Genomic DNA, 16,322 nt, shown 5'->3' with positions numbered 1-16,322 from the left:
ATAAAATTGAATCATCCAGAGTGGAAACACTGACAGCAACTTACCTGTCCTTCAGGTACAGTCTTTCTCACAAATGGGATCACATCATTTTTAAGCCATGGACAAAGCTTTTGCAGAGAGATTGGTGTAGAAATTGAGTTGAGCAAGTTCTCAAGCATTTTCACATCAAATCTGCTTTCAAAGTTTGCCTAAATCATAGAGTGAGAAACTAAGATTTATCTGATAAATTTAAACTGAGAGCCTCCCAAGAGGGAAAGACTTATTAGGAAGTCATCTCAAGAAATATTTTACTGATTTAATTGACCCTTAAAGCAAATGATTCATGTTGGTAGCCAAATTCCATGAAACCTCACGGCAGTGAGTACGAGTTAATAAATCGAGGCAGAGGAACTGGCAGAGATGCCTTTCTAAGGAAAACTTAACTGAAGGTGACAGCATAAGCCCTAACAAGCATGTGTCTTTAACAGCCTCACACCCAGATCCTGCTCTTCAGACCTAATATCCTATATCATTATTCAGGTGATTTAGAGCAGCAACTGTAACAGGCAACCCTTTACCACTATCTGAGCTGCAATATGACTACCTTCCCCACCATTAACAAAGAAGGTGTGAATAAACTGTGGCAATAAACTGTTTAATAGAATGTTACCTCTTGAGCTAAGTTTAGGACCCAACTAGACTCTGAGTAATGAGACAACGTAAGTTCCTATTTTATCATCATATTTCCTCTGAGTTAATATCATCAGAGGACGGTTTTCTCTATTTTATCAAACAGTCTGAAAACGCCTCATTGCCCAGTCATTCCTCCCACCTCATTTGTTTCCAACAGTGATTCAATAACATCTCTAGGGAACTATAAAGCCATTCAGAAAAAAATGCAAAAGAAATTACCCGATGTCTCAGCCAGAGGTACTGTGCACAAACAAGGTTTCCTTCTCTTAGCTGTAAAAAAATATCCTTAAGGTCATCTTCATTATTCAGAAATTCAATCCAAGAACTACCACTGCAAAGTCAAAAAGAGGAAAGAAGCTAATAGTTTAAAAATATATATTAAGGTTATACAAGTGGATATCATTATGCATTTTAACTAGTTTTTTTCCTCAGAGTTAAAAAAAAATACCAAAGATTACACAATTAGTCTCCTTCTTATCCAGACCTATAGAATTCCTGTATTTCCCTCCCCAGAAGGCACAGCTCTTCTTATAGACCCTTTCTGAAATAATCACTACATATTCAAGCAACCATTTTAAATTTTAAATGAATGATTTCAATGAATTTTTAATATATACTGTTTATACTTGAAAAAATTCATTTAATATTATTTTGGCACTTGTACCAAATGAGCAAATATAGTTATTATTCTTTTTAAGGACTACATATGATTCCATGGCATGGATTTACTATAATCTAACTAGACCCCCCACAGGTGAACCTTAGGGTTATTTCCAGTCTTTTGCTATAATCAATAATGCTGTAGTGACTACCCAGTCTTAATTAAAGCTCAGAAATACAAGATGAATACTTCCTTAAAATGACAAAAAGACAATACTCTACAAGCCTGTGTCATGATTAAATAAGACAAAATAAGCATTTTCACTAACATCAGGACTAACAGAAGGATGTCTGTTTACCACCATTATTTAATAATGTCCTACAAGTATCAGTCAATGAAACTGGGCAAGAAATGAAAAAATGAAGCAAAATTATCATTATTTGCATATATAATAATATACTTGGAAAAAGCAAGATTAACTGAAATATTACTATAAGCAAAAAAAAAAAGGAGTTCAATAAGGTAACTGATTTAAAAGTAATTTTAAAAAAACAATAGCTTCTATATTCTTTTGAGAATATGATACAGTTCCATTTATAATAGTAGGAAGAAAGAACAAAATTCACATAAAGTATACAAAATCTACATGAAGACAACTGAGTAGCTACCACTCAGGAATATAAGAAAAGAATAGAATGAGTAGGAAGACATGTGCGTGTGGGCTCAGTTGCTAAGCTGTGTCCGACTCTTGTGATCCCATGGACTGCAGCCCACCAGGCTCCTCTCTCCATGGGATTACCCAGGCAAGAATACTGGAGTGGGTTGCCATTTCCTCCTCCAAGGAAGACACATACTGTCGTTAAATATCAAGATTTGATATTGCAGATAGTGGTTCTCCCCAAATTGATCTTAGGTTCAGCACATTCCCATTTAAAAAATAATAAAAAATCCAACAAAAATAAGATTTTTAAAAAACTGAATAAGCTGATTCTGACTCTTTCATACAGAAAAGAGTAATCCCCCAAATTCTGGAAAATAAGCATAGTGAGACTAGTCTATCAGTTAATAGGACACTTTAAAGCTACATTAATTAAAACTATTGGATACTGGTGAATGAATAGAGATGAGATCAAGTGAACACAATTATATTCCAGAAACTTAAACACACATGAGAATTTTAATATGTAATTAAGGTAACATTTTCAGTTAGCACTGAAAAGGTGGAATGTTTAATAAGTACTGGAATAACTGAAGAGCCACAAGGAAAAAAATAAAGCTTCCTTCATTGTTAGTTTATCACGATAAATAAACTTATGTTTGAAGTAGCTATACTGCATATTTATAAATGCTTTCTTGGTGCACGTTAGTATATCTAATAGAATTAATTTCCAGAAATGAATTGCTAAGGCCAAAGGTACGTGCCTTTAAATCTGCCTTCCAAACGTTTCAAACCCAATGGATGATGTCAGTTCAGTCGCTCAGTCACGTCTGACTCTTTGCAACCCCATGGACTGTAGCACGCCAGGCTTCCCTATCCATCACCAACTCCCATAGCTTGCTCAAACTCATGTCCGTCGAGTCAGTGATGCCATCCAACCGTCTCATCTTCTGCCATCTTCCTTCTCCTCCTGCCTTCAGTCTTTCCCAGCAACAGGGTCTTTTTCAATGAGTCAGTTCTTCACATTAGATGGCCAAAGTACTGGAGTTTCAGCTTCAGCATCAGTCTTTCCAGTGAATACTCAGGACTGATTTCCTTTAGGATTGACTGGTTTGATCTCCCTGCAGCCCAAGGGACTCTCAAGAGTCTTCAACAACAACACAATTCAAAAGCATCAATTCTTCGGCACTCAGCTTTCTTTATAGTCCAGCTCTCACATCTATACATGACTACTGGAAAAACCTTAGCTTTAATTGGACGGACCTTTGTCAGAAAAGTAATGTCTCTGCTTTTTAATATGCTGTCTAGGTTGGTCATAGCTTTTCTTCCAAGGAGCAAGCGTCTTTTAATTTCATGGCTACAGTGATTTTGGAGCTCCCAAAAAATAGTCTCTAACTGTTACCATTGTTTCCCCATCTATTTTCCATGAAGTGATGGGACCGGATGCCATGATCTTAGTTTTCTCAATGTTGAGTTTTAGGCCAATTTTTTCACTCAACTCTTTCACTTTCATCAAGAGGCTCTTCAGTTCTTCTTCACTTTCTGCCATAAGAGTGGTGTCATCTGCACATCTGAGGTTATTGATGTTTCTCCCAGCAATCTTGATTCCAGCTTGTGCTTCATCCAGCCCAGCATTTCACATGATGTACTCTGCACATAAGTTAAATAAGCAGGGTAACAATATACAGCCTTGAGGACGCCTTTCCCAATTTGAAACCAGTCTGTTGTTCCATGTCTGGTTCTAACTGTTGCTTCTTGACCTGCATACGGATTTCTCAGGAGGCAGGTAAGGTGGTCTGCCTTACCTGGATGAGGTAGGAAGTGCCTAAAGTTTAGCAGGGAGGATAACATTTTCCATCATTCACTCCCTAGAAACACAAATTCATACAAAGCATTGCTGTATCTTTTATGACAGTCCAAATGTACACACCTGAATTTTTCTGGTCCAAATGCTCCATAAAAAGTAGTCAATTTTGCATGAGCCCTTAGTACCTAAAAATAAACCCAACAGTCTGAATATTGTGTGCAGTAACATTAAAATAAATAACACCCAAAATTAGGCATTCTGTTTTAGAAATCTTGCGCATATTTTCCTTTTATCCTGCATTACAGGTCAATACCCCTAAATATGACTGCCTTTATTTAACACAAAACATAAAACTTGGACTGATGGAAACATTTCCAGTCACAGTCATTGCAATAAAACTGCAAAGAGGAAAGTATTTGTATATGAACTGTGCCTTTAAATCTGCCTTCCAAATGTTTCAATCCCAATGGATGATGTAGGAAGTGCCTAAAGCTTAGCAGGGAAAGTGTCTTTCAAAATCAATTAGTTTTCCCACTGATTTATAAATATGACCTTCTGGTAAAACCTAGCTGGATTATACTAAACATTTACTTTAAGATAAGAGTTAAAAATTATATAGATGGTCCCTGACATGCAATGGTTCAACTTAAGATTTTTTGACTTTATGATGGTGGAAAACCAATATGCATTCAATAGAAACCACACTTCAAATTTGGATCTCTTCCTGTGTTAATGACAATATACAAGACAATACTTTCTTATGCTGGGAAGAATTAAGAAGCTGTAGCTCCCCTTCAGCCTCATAATCCCAAACAACTGATACCCTTTCAACCATTTTGTGTTTTCACTTTCAGTACAGTATTCAATAAATTACATGAGCTATTTGACACTTTATTACAAAGTAGGCCTTAAGTCAGATGATTTTGCTCAACTCTAGCTAATGTAAGTCTCTGAGCACATTTAACGTAGGCGAAGCCAAACTACGATGTTCAGTTGGTTGGGTGTATTATACGTACTTTTCTTTATTTGCATGCGGCATGCAGGATCTTAGTTCCCCGAGCAGGGATGGAAGCTGTGCCCCCTGCATTGGGAGCACGGAGTCTTAACCACTGGACTGCCAGGAAAGTCCCTTAAATGTATTTTTCACTTATGATATTTTCAGCTTAATGATGGGTTGGTCAGGACATAACCCCATCATAAGTCTAGGAAGATCTGTATGTACATGTACACACACATATATTTTTTGACACCATCATAACTATCATAATTTATAATTATTTGAGGTAGCAATCACTAAAAAAATACCTAAGAGGAAATATTTCATTTGATTTCAAAATAACCCTTAAGTACTATTATTAATCCCATTTTGCAATATGGAAAAATGTATTAAAGTAACTTGCTCTTGAAAAAGTACAGACCTATCTTGAATTCAAAAGCATATTCTATTAGTACATTCATCCCCAAATTAACCTATAAATCTAATGCAATTACCTCTTTTAAGCCATCAGAATAGACAAGAACAGTTTTATCTTCTTTCTTCAAAAGCTAAGATGAATAAGAAACATAGTTAGAATATTGGCTATGTCAGGTTCTCCATTCTGTGAATTAAAGTAAAAAAATCATTTTTAAAAATTAAATTGCACTGAACTGAGATGAATAAAGAAATTATATATCTTAAAAATAATGCATTGCATGAAAACAGCTCACATTTTGCCCATGTTACACCTTGATTTTAAGGAATTTAACTAGCAACAGTATTCATTCAAAGATCAGTGAGAAGAACAATCTATAGCAAAAAATGGCATCATTTGGAAAAAATATGTATATTAAAAATGCACTTTAAAAACTGATATAAAAACAATTCAGCTTTCTGGAAATTATTTCTTTTGTATAAGACAAACTAACATGAACAAACATTAGAAAAACTTACCCTGGTTTTGGCATAATTTAGCATTTCATGGGTGGTTTCATAGGTTATCCACTGAGCCTCCAAGCAGTAATTCATCACAAACTCATCATCCTGTTGCATGAATGCCAGACATGGTAAGGCAACACAATGCAGATCAGTCCATCAATCTGAATATTCCAGTATACAACAGGGAAAACATACCTGGATTTTATGTAGATTTTCCTTGGCTTCATTTACAAGTTTTTGCCATTTAGTCTGCTCATTGGTGTCCAGAGAACTCAAAGCTAGTTTCTCCAATATATCATTTGATTTTACTTTGTAAACAAGCTGTAATATAAACATGCCACATCAAGAAGTCTGAAGCAAAATAACACTTGTTGATGAAACCTTATGCTGTATACTAAAAAAAGAAAAAAGTGAGTATTCATGCAGTTCAAGAATAAGCATTGCGACTTTCCTGGTGGTCCACCGGGTAAGACTCCGTGCTCCTAATGCAGGGGGCCTGGGTTCAATCCCTGGTCAGGGAACTAGATTCCACATACTGCAACTAAAGATCCCAAATGCCAAAACTAAGACCTGGTATAGCCAAGTAAATAAATAAAAATAAATATTAAAAAAAAAAAAAAAAGCATTAAAGAAGGTAACACTTAGATAACTGAAAGGTAATCCAGATTGCAAAGTTACATAAATCATTTCTACTGAGTCCTCACTAGATGTGACCAGTAGTGTACTAAGAGCTTTATGTGAATTATCTCAGTGAATTCTCATAAAAACCTAAGTAAGCATTTGAACCTCATCATAATCCTATGGGTAAATACTAAGATCCCTATTGTATGGCTGAGAAAACTTAACTTGGGACTTCCCAAGTGCTCCGGTGGTTAAGAATTCACCTTCCAATGCAGGGGACTCAAGTTCAATGCCTGGTCAGGGAACTAAGATCCCTATGCCATGAGGCAACTAAGCCTTCACGGCACAACTAGAGAAGCCCATGAGCCACAGCTACTGAGCCTGCACACTCCAGAGCCTGTGCTCTACAAGCAGCCCCCATGTGCTGCAACTAGAGAAAACCAGTATGCTGCAGTGAAGACCCAGCACACCCAAAAGTAAATAAATAAACAGAACAAAAATTTCAAAACCCCTTCCAAAAAGCCTGAAACTCAAGAGAAGGTCTGAAATTATGCTGTCCAGAAGTTAATTGAGGGACTTCCCTGGTGATCTAGTGGCTAAGATTCGGTGCTGACAATGAAGGGGGCCGAGGTTTGATCCTGATCAAAGATCTAGATCCCAGATGCCACAACTAAGACTTCGCACACTGCAACCAAAGATCCCACATACTGCAACTAAAGACTGAAGACCCCGTGTGCTGCAACTACGATCCAGCACAGCCAAATTAATTAATTAAAAAAAATTTTTTTAATAAATGGAGCTGGTTTTTAGAAGATGACCACACAATTATGTTTCATGTCTAGTTTTCCATCAAAGGTTCTTTAGCTGCTAGATACAACTTGAATATAGACAAAGCCAAATTTTCAGGTTTCTTTTTTCTTTTAATTTTATTTAATTATCTTTTAGCCATGTGGCATGTGGTATCTGTTTCCCGACAGGGATCAAACTAGAGCCTCCTGCTTTGAAAGCATGGAGTCTTAATCACTGGACTGCCAGGGAAGTACTTCAGGTTCCTTTCTTATAAACAAAATACCAATTTTAACGTGGGCTTTCTGGTTCCGAAAACTAAAAATGATATGTATACATGATGTACATATGAACACATGTACACCCATTTTTTTATTAAAAGAGAAAAATAAAATAAAAAGATATAAAAGAGTAGTTTCTCTAGTTCTGTGTCTCCAGTACCTGAAAACACCTTTCACTGGTTTTGATTTTTTGCTCTATTTACCTTTTTAAAAATTAGAAACTCTCAGATGTTTAACAAGATAATAATATAACAAATATTTGTATATCTATCACTCAAATAAAAAAAAATAAAGCACATTACTTGCAGGGTTAATAGTCAGCCGCCTGTTGCTCTGGCTAAGCCATGAGAAAATAGCCATGGGAAAAGAATAAAAGCAAAATATAGCAATACAGCATCACCCAAATAAAAGTACATCGGGTTGATCAGTTGGGGTTGTCACACCCTGCTAAGCTAAGGAAAAACATAGTGTGGACCTTGGAGTGCCGGGTCAGCGCAAGCTCAGAACACTGCTTGTACACACACTAAGATGTTTTCCCAAGGCATATTCAGGTCTATGACCTCCAGCTAGGTGATAGCCCTTGCACAAGAAAATAACAAAGATAGTTTAAAGTAATCAATAAAATGGGAGACATGACCAGGGACACAGAAGGCGGACTTTATGGTAACATAAGATACTTTCTGCTTGCCAAAACACTAAATAAAAGTGATGTGGCTCCAAGGAACGGGGCTCTTGACCCAAGAGGTCTTCAGTCTCCCAGTCCCATCTTTAAGACTTCAATTCTGTCTCTAGTTTCTTTTTCCCAAACTGTGCATTGACCACTTTCGATTCCCTACCTGCTGTGCTGGCCGCAGCAATTACTAATATAGTTTAAGATCCCATTCTCTTCTTCCAAACATGTCATCCTCCTTCCCTGAACTAGAAGTATCTGTTATCTTAATTTTGGTGCTTTTTATCCCATTAACTTACTTACTTCTTTACTCATATACACTTTTAAACAATAAATGGAATTAATTCTTTTGTGTGTTTTAAAATGCTATATTTAAAAACGTTTTAATTATTGGAGTATAGTTGATTAACAATGTGATGATTTCAGGTGTACAGCAAAATGATTCAGTTATACATATGCACTGCATCTACTCTTTTTCAAGTTCTTTTCCCATTTAGGTTGTTATGTAATATAAAAGGCTACATTTTTCCATTCCCTTTTTTAAAATTTGATTACGCCAGGTCTTTGTGGCACACGGGATCTTTAGCTACAGCACACAAGCTCTCAGTTGCAGCACGTGGGGATCTGGTTCCCTAACCACAATCAAACCCCGGCCCCTGCATTGGGATTACTGGAGTCCTAGCCACTGGATCAGTGGGGAAGTCCCCAATATGCTACATTTTTTAAACAACAAACAGGTGGATACTCACCACCCACAAAGGAAATATTAGTTCTTCACTACCACTAAGCTCCCTCCTTCATTACTTACCACGACTTTTCAGGGGCTATCAATGAATTCCTAATCACCAAATTCAACAACTTTCAGTTTTTATGCTTGATTTTATCGGTAATATTTGCAACTGCTGATCACTCTCCACTCAACTTTTTGTTTGTCTTCTGGCCACGTCTCATGGCTTATGGGACCGTAGTTCCCCAACCAAGGATTGAACCTAGGCCCTCAGCAGTGAAAGCAAGAAGCCCTAACCACTGGACTGCCAGGGATTCTCCTCCCTAAACTTCAAAGTTTCTTCTTCCTTGGCTTCTTCAATTGCACATTTGTGTGGGTTTCTTCCCAAATGTGTTCATCGCCCTTCTTCCTCTATGTCCCATGTGGTGGTGCCCTGTACCTCATACTCAGATCTCTTCTGACTCTCCACATTCTCCTTGAGAGGTCTGAGCCATTCCCCTGTGTTATCCACCTCCAGATTCAGCTCAGATCACTCTCCAGGTTCCTATCAGAGAGCCTCATTTTATAAGATCCCTTACATGCAATGTTTTTTTAAACATATAATTTTATTTATTTATTTATATTTTTTGGCTGTGCTAGGTCTTTGTTGCTGTGAGGGCTTTTCTCTAGTTGCGGTGAGTGGGGGCTACTCTCTGCATGGAACTGCAGTGGATTCTCTTGTTGGGGAGTGTGGGCCTTAGGGCACACAAGGCTTCAGTAGTTGCGGCTCCCCGGTTCCAGAGCACAGGCTCCATAGTTGTGGCACACGGGCTTAGGTGCCCGCCGGCATGTGGGATCTTCCCGGACCAGGGATTGAACCCATATCTCCTGCATTGGCAGTCAGATTCTTTACCACTGAGCCACTAGGGAAGTCACACATGCAATGTTCATAGGCAGAACCCTTTATATGTTATCCCTAACTCTTCCACAACACTCTTCATTTTAAGTCATATCATCACATTCCAACTAGTGTACTGAGCAGAGTCCTGCAAGTCCCTTCCCAACATTATCACCCTGTTTGATCACTGAGCCCCACTGCTTCTACCTTCTACACACCTCTCTTGGCCTTCCCTCCTGTATGTCTCTACCTCGCTGCACTGGCTCAGTCTTCCAACTGAGATACGGGTTCAATCCCATTATCAATTTCCCCTCTTTATACAGTGAAATTCTTAGTAGCTCCCTATCACCTGCAGAACAAAACCTAAATCCTCTGCAGTGCACACAAAGCCCTCTAGGCTCTGACCTTCTTCTCCATCATCTCCTTTTCTTTCTATGCACAGTGAACCTATATGCTAGTCCTGACTAATTACTAGGAGTTTCTGGAAACCATAAGACTCCCTCACTTTCTTTCTTTTTAATATCTGTGTGAATTCTTAATAAGGGATGAATTTTTCTTTTTTAAGTTTTCACGGAACTTGTTACAATGTTGTTTCTGCTCCATGCTTTGGTGTTCCAGCCTCTAGGCATGAGGGATCCTAGCTCCCTGACCAGGAATCAAACCTGCAACCCCACCTGTTTTGGTTGGTGAAGCCCCAGCCACTGGTTTGCCAGGAAAGTCCCATCCCTCACTTTCTTCATGTGTCCTAATACTTAGAATTCCCTTCCTCTCCCAGGACTATCAGGAATATCTTCAAGATAGGACATAAAATTACCTCCTCCAGGAAGTCTTTCCACCCTACTTAAAAGTTCAGTATCTCCTTTGAATCCCTTACTCTATTTGGTCATATCTTAATTACAGGTCTGATCACACTAAATCTCAATCATGTTTTACCTGTTTGTCTCCTCAGCCGCTAGTACATGAAGAAATGCTTTCAATGCATGAATGAATACATGAATAATTACCTCAACATCTAGTCCAAACTGAATGGCAAAGCTCTCAGCTTCAGCAAATCTGTGTTTGTGAAGTAACCGACTCAATCTGAAAAATTGAAAAGAAATTTCAGTAAAATTTTTATTAATCAGAGAAGTCAAGTCTTTCATTAAGGTAAGGCTTAGAAAAAAAGAAGTTACCTGTTTTCTGGTAAAGCCTCTGTAAGACATCTGAGTGCTAAAACGGAGACTGAGTCTTCAGACAAACTGAAAAAAACATTTTAATATTGACATTTGCCATTTAATATTAGTAAATAAGTTTTAACTATGCTGTTATTTAATGATGCATCTGATAAACAAAATGTGACCTACCTTGGATCATTTTTGAAAATTCCTTCCAGAAGGTATATGGTATCCTACAAGAGCAAAAACATGTTTAAAATTGAGAAATGGTATCAATTCACTTTATAGTTACTACAGTAACAACTGGTTTAGGCAGAAATTATCCATCAATGGATTCTAAAATTACCAGGAAAAACTGTTGAAGAAAAGAATATTCCCACAGTCTCAAAATAGTACCACAGAAATTACTTACTAATTATCAGGGGGAACGTATACCTTTACAAGGAAGAAATCTGGTAGATCTGCTTTAACCAAGTGATCAAATTTAACAGCACCAATAACAAGATGAGTAAACTTGAGTCCCTTAATGTGATCCAGTCAGGACACAACATCACCTATGCAGGATCCTGGCCAGAAAAGCTTAGCACAAATCTAATCATGACGAGGCTGACAGATCCAAATGGAGGAACATTCAACCATTCTACTAGTACTCAAGAAAATGTGTCGGAAAAGACCAAAATAAGACTAGGGAAGTTTTAGAGATTAAAGTAAACCACCACGTGACCACAACAACAAAATTCAATTTGTGATCTTGACTGAATCCTAGGTCAGGAAAAAAAAAAGTTCTCAAGTAATTGGCACTATTGGTAAAATTTGAATTTGGATGGCATATTTCACAATAATATTGCATTAATGTTAAATGTTGTGAGTGTGATGACTATGTTTTAGAAGAATGGCTTGACTCTTTAGGAGATACCTGCTGAAATTAGAGATGAGAGGTTATGATGTCTGAAAGTAATTTCCAAATGGTTTGGAAAAAATACAGGGCATATGTATAAAAAAGAGATGAAACATAGTAAGAAAAAACTTTTTTAGGATAACAGTTAAAAAATAAGTAAAAAGTGATAACCTCTCCCAAATTAACAATTATTTATATTCCCTGTGAACAGACAAGAAAATTGAATATGCAATTGACTGATGTCTTAGTCAATTAATTTTCTTGTCTTTTTAAATGAAAACCGACCTCCTACAAATAAATGTAGCTCAAGACCTATGATAACAATAAATATGGTTATAAACCTGAGATCTATCCAGGTATTCCACTAGGTTCCACTCATTCTTGACTCAGTTATTCTTAATTGTTTTTGCTGTTGTTGCTATAAAGTAGTTCAAAATACATGTCAGTTTACCGTGCTAATTCCTGTTTGCACCAGAGAAGAAATACCAGATACTTCCAAAGAATACAGTATTTCCATCGCAGGTAATGAACAGACCACAAGGTTTTTCATCTAAGAAAAACAAGACAGCTATGAATTTCTTAGGTCAGTATAAACCTCTAAGCACAAGATAGCACTTACAATCCAGGACATAGATGAAAACATTTGATACAAAGGTAATTGAAAAAATAAGTAAATCTGTTACTGTATCATTTAAAGGTTACATATAAAATTATATCCTATCCCATCTTCTAAATCTGCTACCTGGAGTCCATTTTACAATTTGAACCTAAGGCGAATGTAATTTGGAAGACAAATGTAAACGTAAGGCAAATGTAATTCCTCAGTGTCAGAAGTATGAAGTATCACTATAATAAGCATTTTCTTATGGAAATGCTCCAATTAAAGTATGGAACAGAGATTTATACTTTGTTTTTTAGATGAGAAAAAAGAGCTCTGCAGGGTTATTTCTGATCTGTCAAGTACCTGTGTGAACTAAGAGCTAATATATTTCAAGCACTACTTAACAACTAGTTTTGTATTAATGCTATTTCTAACACATAATATGGACAAATGTGAAATAAATTCTCCCAAACCTTATTAGTAGTAGTTGTTAGAGCCACTAATTTGAGATTTGTAATCCCTTGCCTGAAAGAGAAAAGAAGGTTTAAGTGAATCACATAAGCCAGTTGCTAGATATAAGCTAAGTCAAAGTGATATCCTTGTATAAAAATTTATTCACACAGAAGATAATGAATTTGACTTCTCAGTGTTTATGGCCTAGACTGACACTCTTTCTAACACATTCATTTGGAGCTTTTTGCGTAACCCATTTGTTCTTAATGGCTAATAATGAAATGGTCTTTACCCTGTCAGTCTGTTCACAGTGTTATTTGTAATGTAACACATAATGGGGCTTCCCTGGTGGCTCAGCTGGTAAAGAATCTGCCTGCAATGAGGGAGACCTAGGTTTGATCCCTGGGTTGGGAAGATTCCCTGGAGAGGGGAAGGCTACCCACTCCAGTATTCTGGTCTGGAGAATTCCATGGATTGTACAGACCACGGGGTAGCAAAGATCTGATCAGAACCAGGCAAGAAACCTGGTTCTAACAGAAGGGAAATCAATGTTGAGTGTCATAATGTACCAGGTGACTGATGAAGGTGACTCTGCTTCTGTGGTGAGAAGAAACTCTTCTACATGAAGGACAGGCCAGTTCCATATGGGAGTTAGGGTGTAAATATCCCATAAGCTCAACACGTTCTGCAAAAGAGACATTTCATTGATACAATCTCTTAATGGCTAAAAATTTACATTTGGGAATCTATCTTTTGATATGTAACTGAAATAAAGTACATTACACAAGACAGTAATTCACCCCAGCTAAAGTCCTTGTCTTGGTAAAGTTTAACAACATTTCCACTGTTAAATATAAAACCAAGTGAAAATACTTAAGGCGAAATATCAGAAACATACATCAGTATCAAGAACAAAAAGTAGGTTGTCTATTAGCTGGAACTTCTTTGCACCTACAAAAGAGAAAGCAAGGTGTGTAAGGACTACGTTTCTGGGTTATGTATCGCCATATTTAAGACAGTAAACTAACATACTTATGAAGAGGCAGAAGTGCACTTAAACAAGAAGTTTCCATTCCCATTTATTTCCTCCCCTCTACTTTTCTGGATGACTACTAAAACAAAAAACCTCCCAAAATGAAGAGTAACAACAGCAATGCTCCAAGAAGTCAAATATGCAGACAATCACAGACTAATAAGCTGGCTTGTTTGCAAGAGTTATTTGCTAAAATGGGCCACATGCTAGACTTAGCATATTGACATGAAAATAACAACTCACTTTCAATTACCAAAAGTAGTTTCATTAACTTATTTTTACCTTTGATAATCTCTGAATCAATAACACTCTTAACTGTCATCCCTTTCCTGGAAGAATCTGGCTCCCATTTTGAGAGTGCACAATTGCCAGTTCCCTACAGAAGTGAAAACAGTATGTCAATTACAAACTTGGTTTCAGACCCAAGTTCTCTTCCAGGTAGAAACATCAAAGTTGTACATGTGACTAATTTCAAAATATATTTATATATATTCAAGCTCAGCTAGCTGTTATCATCCTGTTCCTCTCTTAGTTTTCAAGAGAACAGAATGAAAAGAAAAGTGAACTCCTACCACATGAACATTTAACAAGGAGCAGGCACGTTCAGGCAACTTAGAGACACCAGATAAGCTTTAAGACTTCCTCTAGAATTATGAGATAAATACAGTGCTTGATGAAGTACTGTCATTAAAATAATTACTATTTGAAAAAAATTCATAAATATTCATTTCAAATTATTTGACGCCCGATGAAATACTGAACAGGATACACTCACTAGATAGGGAAAAATACCTGCTTAATATATAAATTTGGCAAGCAAACATGTTGTAAATGCTGTAATAATATAATTCAATATAGAATTTTTGCCTACTCCACGAATATGATATTAGATGTTTTGTTTGCTGCTGTTGCACTCATAGCTGAAGTGAAAAGTGAAAGTGTTAGTTGCTCAACTCTTTGCCACCCCATGGACTATATAGCCCATCAGGCTCCTCTCCATGAAATTCTCCAGGCAAGAATACTGGAAGTCATTCCCTTCTTGTGCGGATCTTCTGGACCCAGGGATCGAATCCAGGTCTCCTGTATTACAGGCAGATTCTTTACCATCTGAGCCACCTGGGAAGCCCTAACTTAAAGACATGCTAAATGTCAAGTAGAGATTAGTGAAAATAAAGATGCAATAGTTTTTCCCATGTAGAAACTTAGTTAACTCTATTGAGTTAATTTCATGAAATTTTCTAATTTCCCTGTTTCTGCTATACACTACAAATTCACAATTTTACCAAAACTATGTTTTAATGAAGAAATGTTTCAGAAAAAGAAATTTGAAATTTTATAAAAAAAAGAATTACCCCAATTATCACAGGGATTTCGCTTGCTAAATCACCAGCCACAAGATTGAGACAACCGAGAGTATGATAATTCTCAGTAGAAATACAGCTGGACTTGATTTGTCCTTGTAACTGCAAGATTTAAAAAAATAAGAATGTTATATATATGCTCCATAGTCCAAACTCCTTGGAAAGATTGATAAAAATCAGTTAAATCAACAGTTACAAATGTATCTTTTAATGGGAATGTCATTAAAATGTTTTATTATGCTAATTCCCCCAAATCAACCATTAGACAATTATGCAGAAACACTTTCCTAAACTGGCATTTAAGTTTTAAGAAGACAGTGTGGTCTTGTCTTCTTACCTTCTTAGCTGTATCGAAGTCTGCCTTTTCAATCGCTGCATGAAAAAGACAAAGTAGGCTAAATTTATAGTATGACATAAAATACATACAAGTCTCCCCTTTTGTGTCAAGATGAAATTATATACAATCTAGTGAGAAGAACAACTGGTCAGAAATTAATAAAGTGCTGGTGACTTTTCAGTTTTGCCCTTGACCAAAGAAATAAACTGTGATGGCATGTTGTACTCAGGGCACCTGCCAGCGTGTCTTATATCCTTATAGGGCCTCTCCACACGTTCACGCACCACGGTTCTTCCTACTCAGCGTCTTCTCCCTGTCCCAACTCTCCTAGTCAAGCTCTGAAGTGCTACCTGTGATGTCCTCAACACTTTGCACTCCCTTTTGGAAGAGCAGTTTCACTTGTCCAGCTCCTTCATCAAACTTTAGAGAACTGTGTACCTTAAATCTCCTCATAGCCCCAGCATCTGGCACATCCTTAGCACATGTGTGCAAGCATGCTCAATCGCTTCAGTTGGGTCCGACTCTTTGTGACCTTTGTGACCCTGGCACTGTAGCCCATCAGGCTCCTCTGTTCATGGGATTCTCCAGGCATACATACTGGAGTGGGTTTCCATGCCCTCCCCAGGGATCTTCCCACCCAGGGATTGAATTCTTATCTCCTATGTCTCCTGCATTGGCAGGCGGGTTCCTTACCACTAGTGCCACCTGAGAAGCCTTCTTAGCACATAGTAGATCTTTAAAAAAAAAAAAATTGTTGAATACATGCCTAGAATCAATTCCTCAATCTCTGCCAGCTCAGAGGGATATAAGATCCACACAATTCACTAACACACTCGAGATTACTGCTCTGTATTATTAATTATTAATGCA

At 37.2% G+C, this 16,322-nt stretch overlaps 1 protein-coding gene and 1 long non-coding RNA gene across 4 annotated transcripts in view; one reads left to right on the top strand and one right to left on the bottom strand.

Moving 5' to 3' along the window:
* Positions 1–16,322, bottom strand: part of KNTC1 (kinetochore associated 1) — a 70,369-nt gene that overhangs the window by 43,752 nt on the left and 10,295 nt on the right. For all 3 annotated transcript variants that reach the window (XM_005904685.3, XM_070386257.1, XM_070386258.1), the window contains exons 7-22: positions 15,453–15,487; positions 15,107–15,217; positions 14,037–14,130; positions 13,620–13,672; positions 13,291–13,406; positions 12,742–12,793; positions 12,119–12,217; positions 10,959–11,002; positions 10,788–10,853; positions 10,620–10,695; positions 5,849–5,974; positions 5,669–5,758; positions 5,230–5,283; positions 3,862–3,923; positions 892–1,003; positions 45–188 (exon numbers count right to left, since the gene is read on the bottom strand). In XM_005904685.3, coding sequence (XP_005904747.2) covers positions 45–188; positions 892–1,003; positions 3,862–3,923; positions 5,230–5,283; positions 5,669–5,758; positions 5,849–5,974; positions 10,620–10,695; positions 10,788–10,853; positions 10,959–11,002; positions 12,119–12,217; positions 12,742–12,793; positions 13,291–13,406; positions 13,620–13,672; positions 14,037–14,130; positions 15,107–15,217; positions 15,453–15,487 — 1,334 coding nt within the window. The remainder of the gene's footprint in view (positions 1–44; positions 189–891; positions 1,004–3,861; positions 3,924–5,229; positions 5,284–5,668; positions 5,759–5,848; positions 5,975–10,619; positions 10,696–10,787; positions 10,854–10,958; positions 11,003–12,118; positions 12,218–12,741; positions 12,794–13,290; positions 13,407–13,619; positions 13,673–14,036; positions 14,131–15,106; positions 15,218–15,452; positions 15,488–16,322) is intronic.
* LOC138991488 (uncharacterized) overlaps positions 1–16,322 on the top strand; it is a 64,875-nt gene that overhangs the window by 43,370 nt on the left and 5,183 nt on the right. The window contains exon 3 of the long non-coding RNA XR_011467455.1: positions 10,565–10,761. This is a non-coding gene — a long non-coding RNA (uncharacterized lncRNA). The remainder of the gene's footprint in view (positions 1–10,564; positions 10,762–16,322) is intronic.

Source organism: Bos mutus, chromosome 17 (genome assembly GCF_027580195.1).
Source record: "Bos mutus isolate GX-2022 chromosome 17, NWIPB_WYAK_1.1, whole genome shotgun sequence".
NCBI lineage: Eukaryota > Metazoa > Chordata > Mammalia > Artiodactyla > Bovidae > Bos > Bos mutus.
The sequence above is the reverse complement of the archived record's forward strand: the minus strand, read 5'-3'. Positions and strand labels throughout refer to the sequence as shown.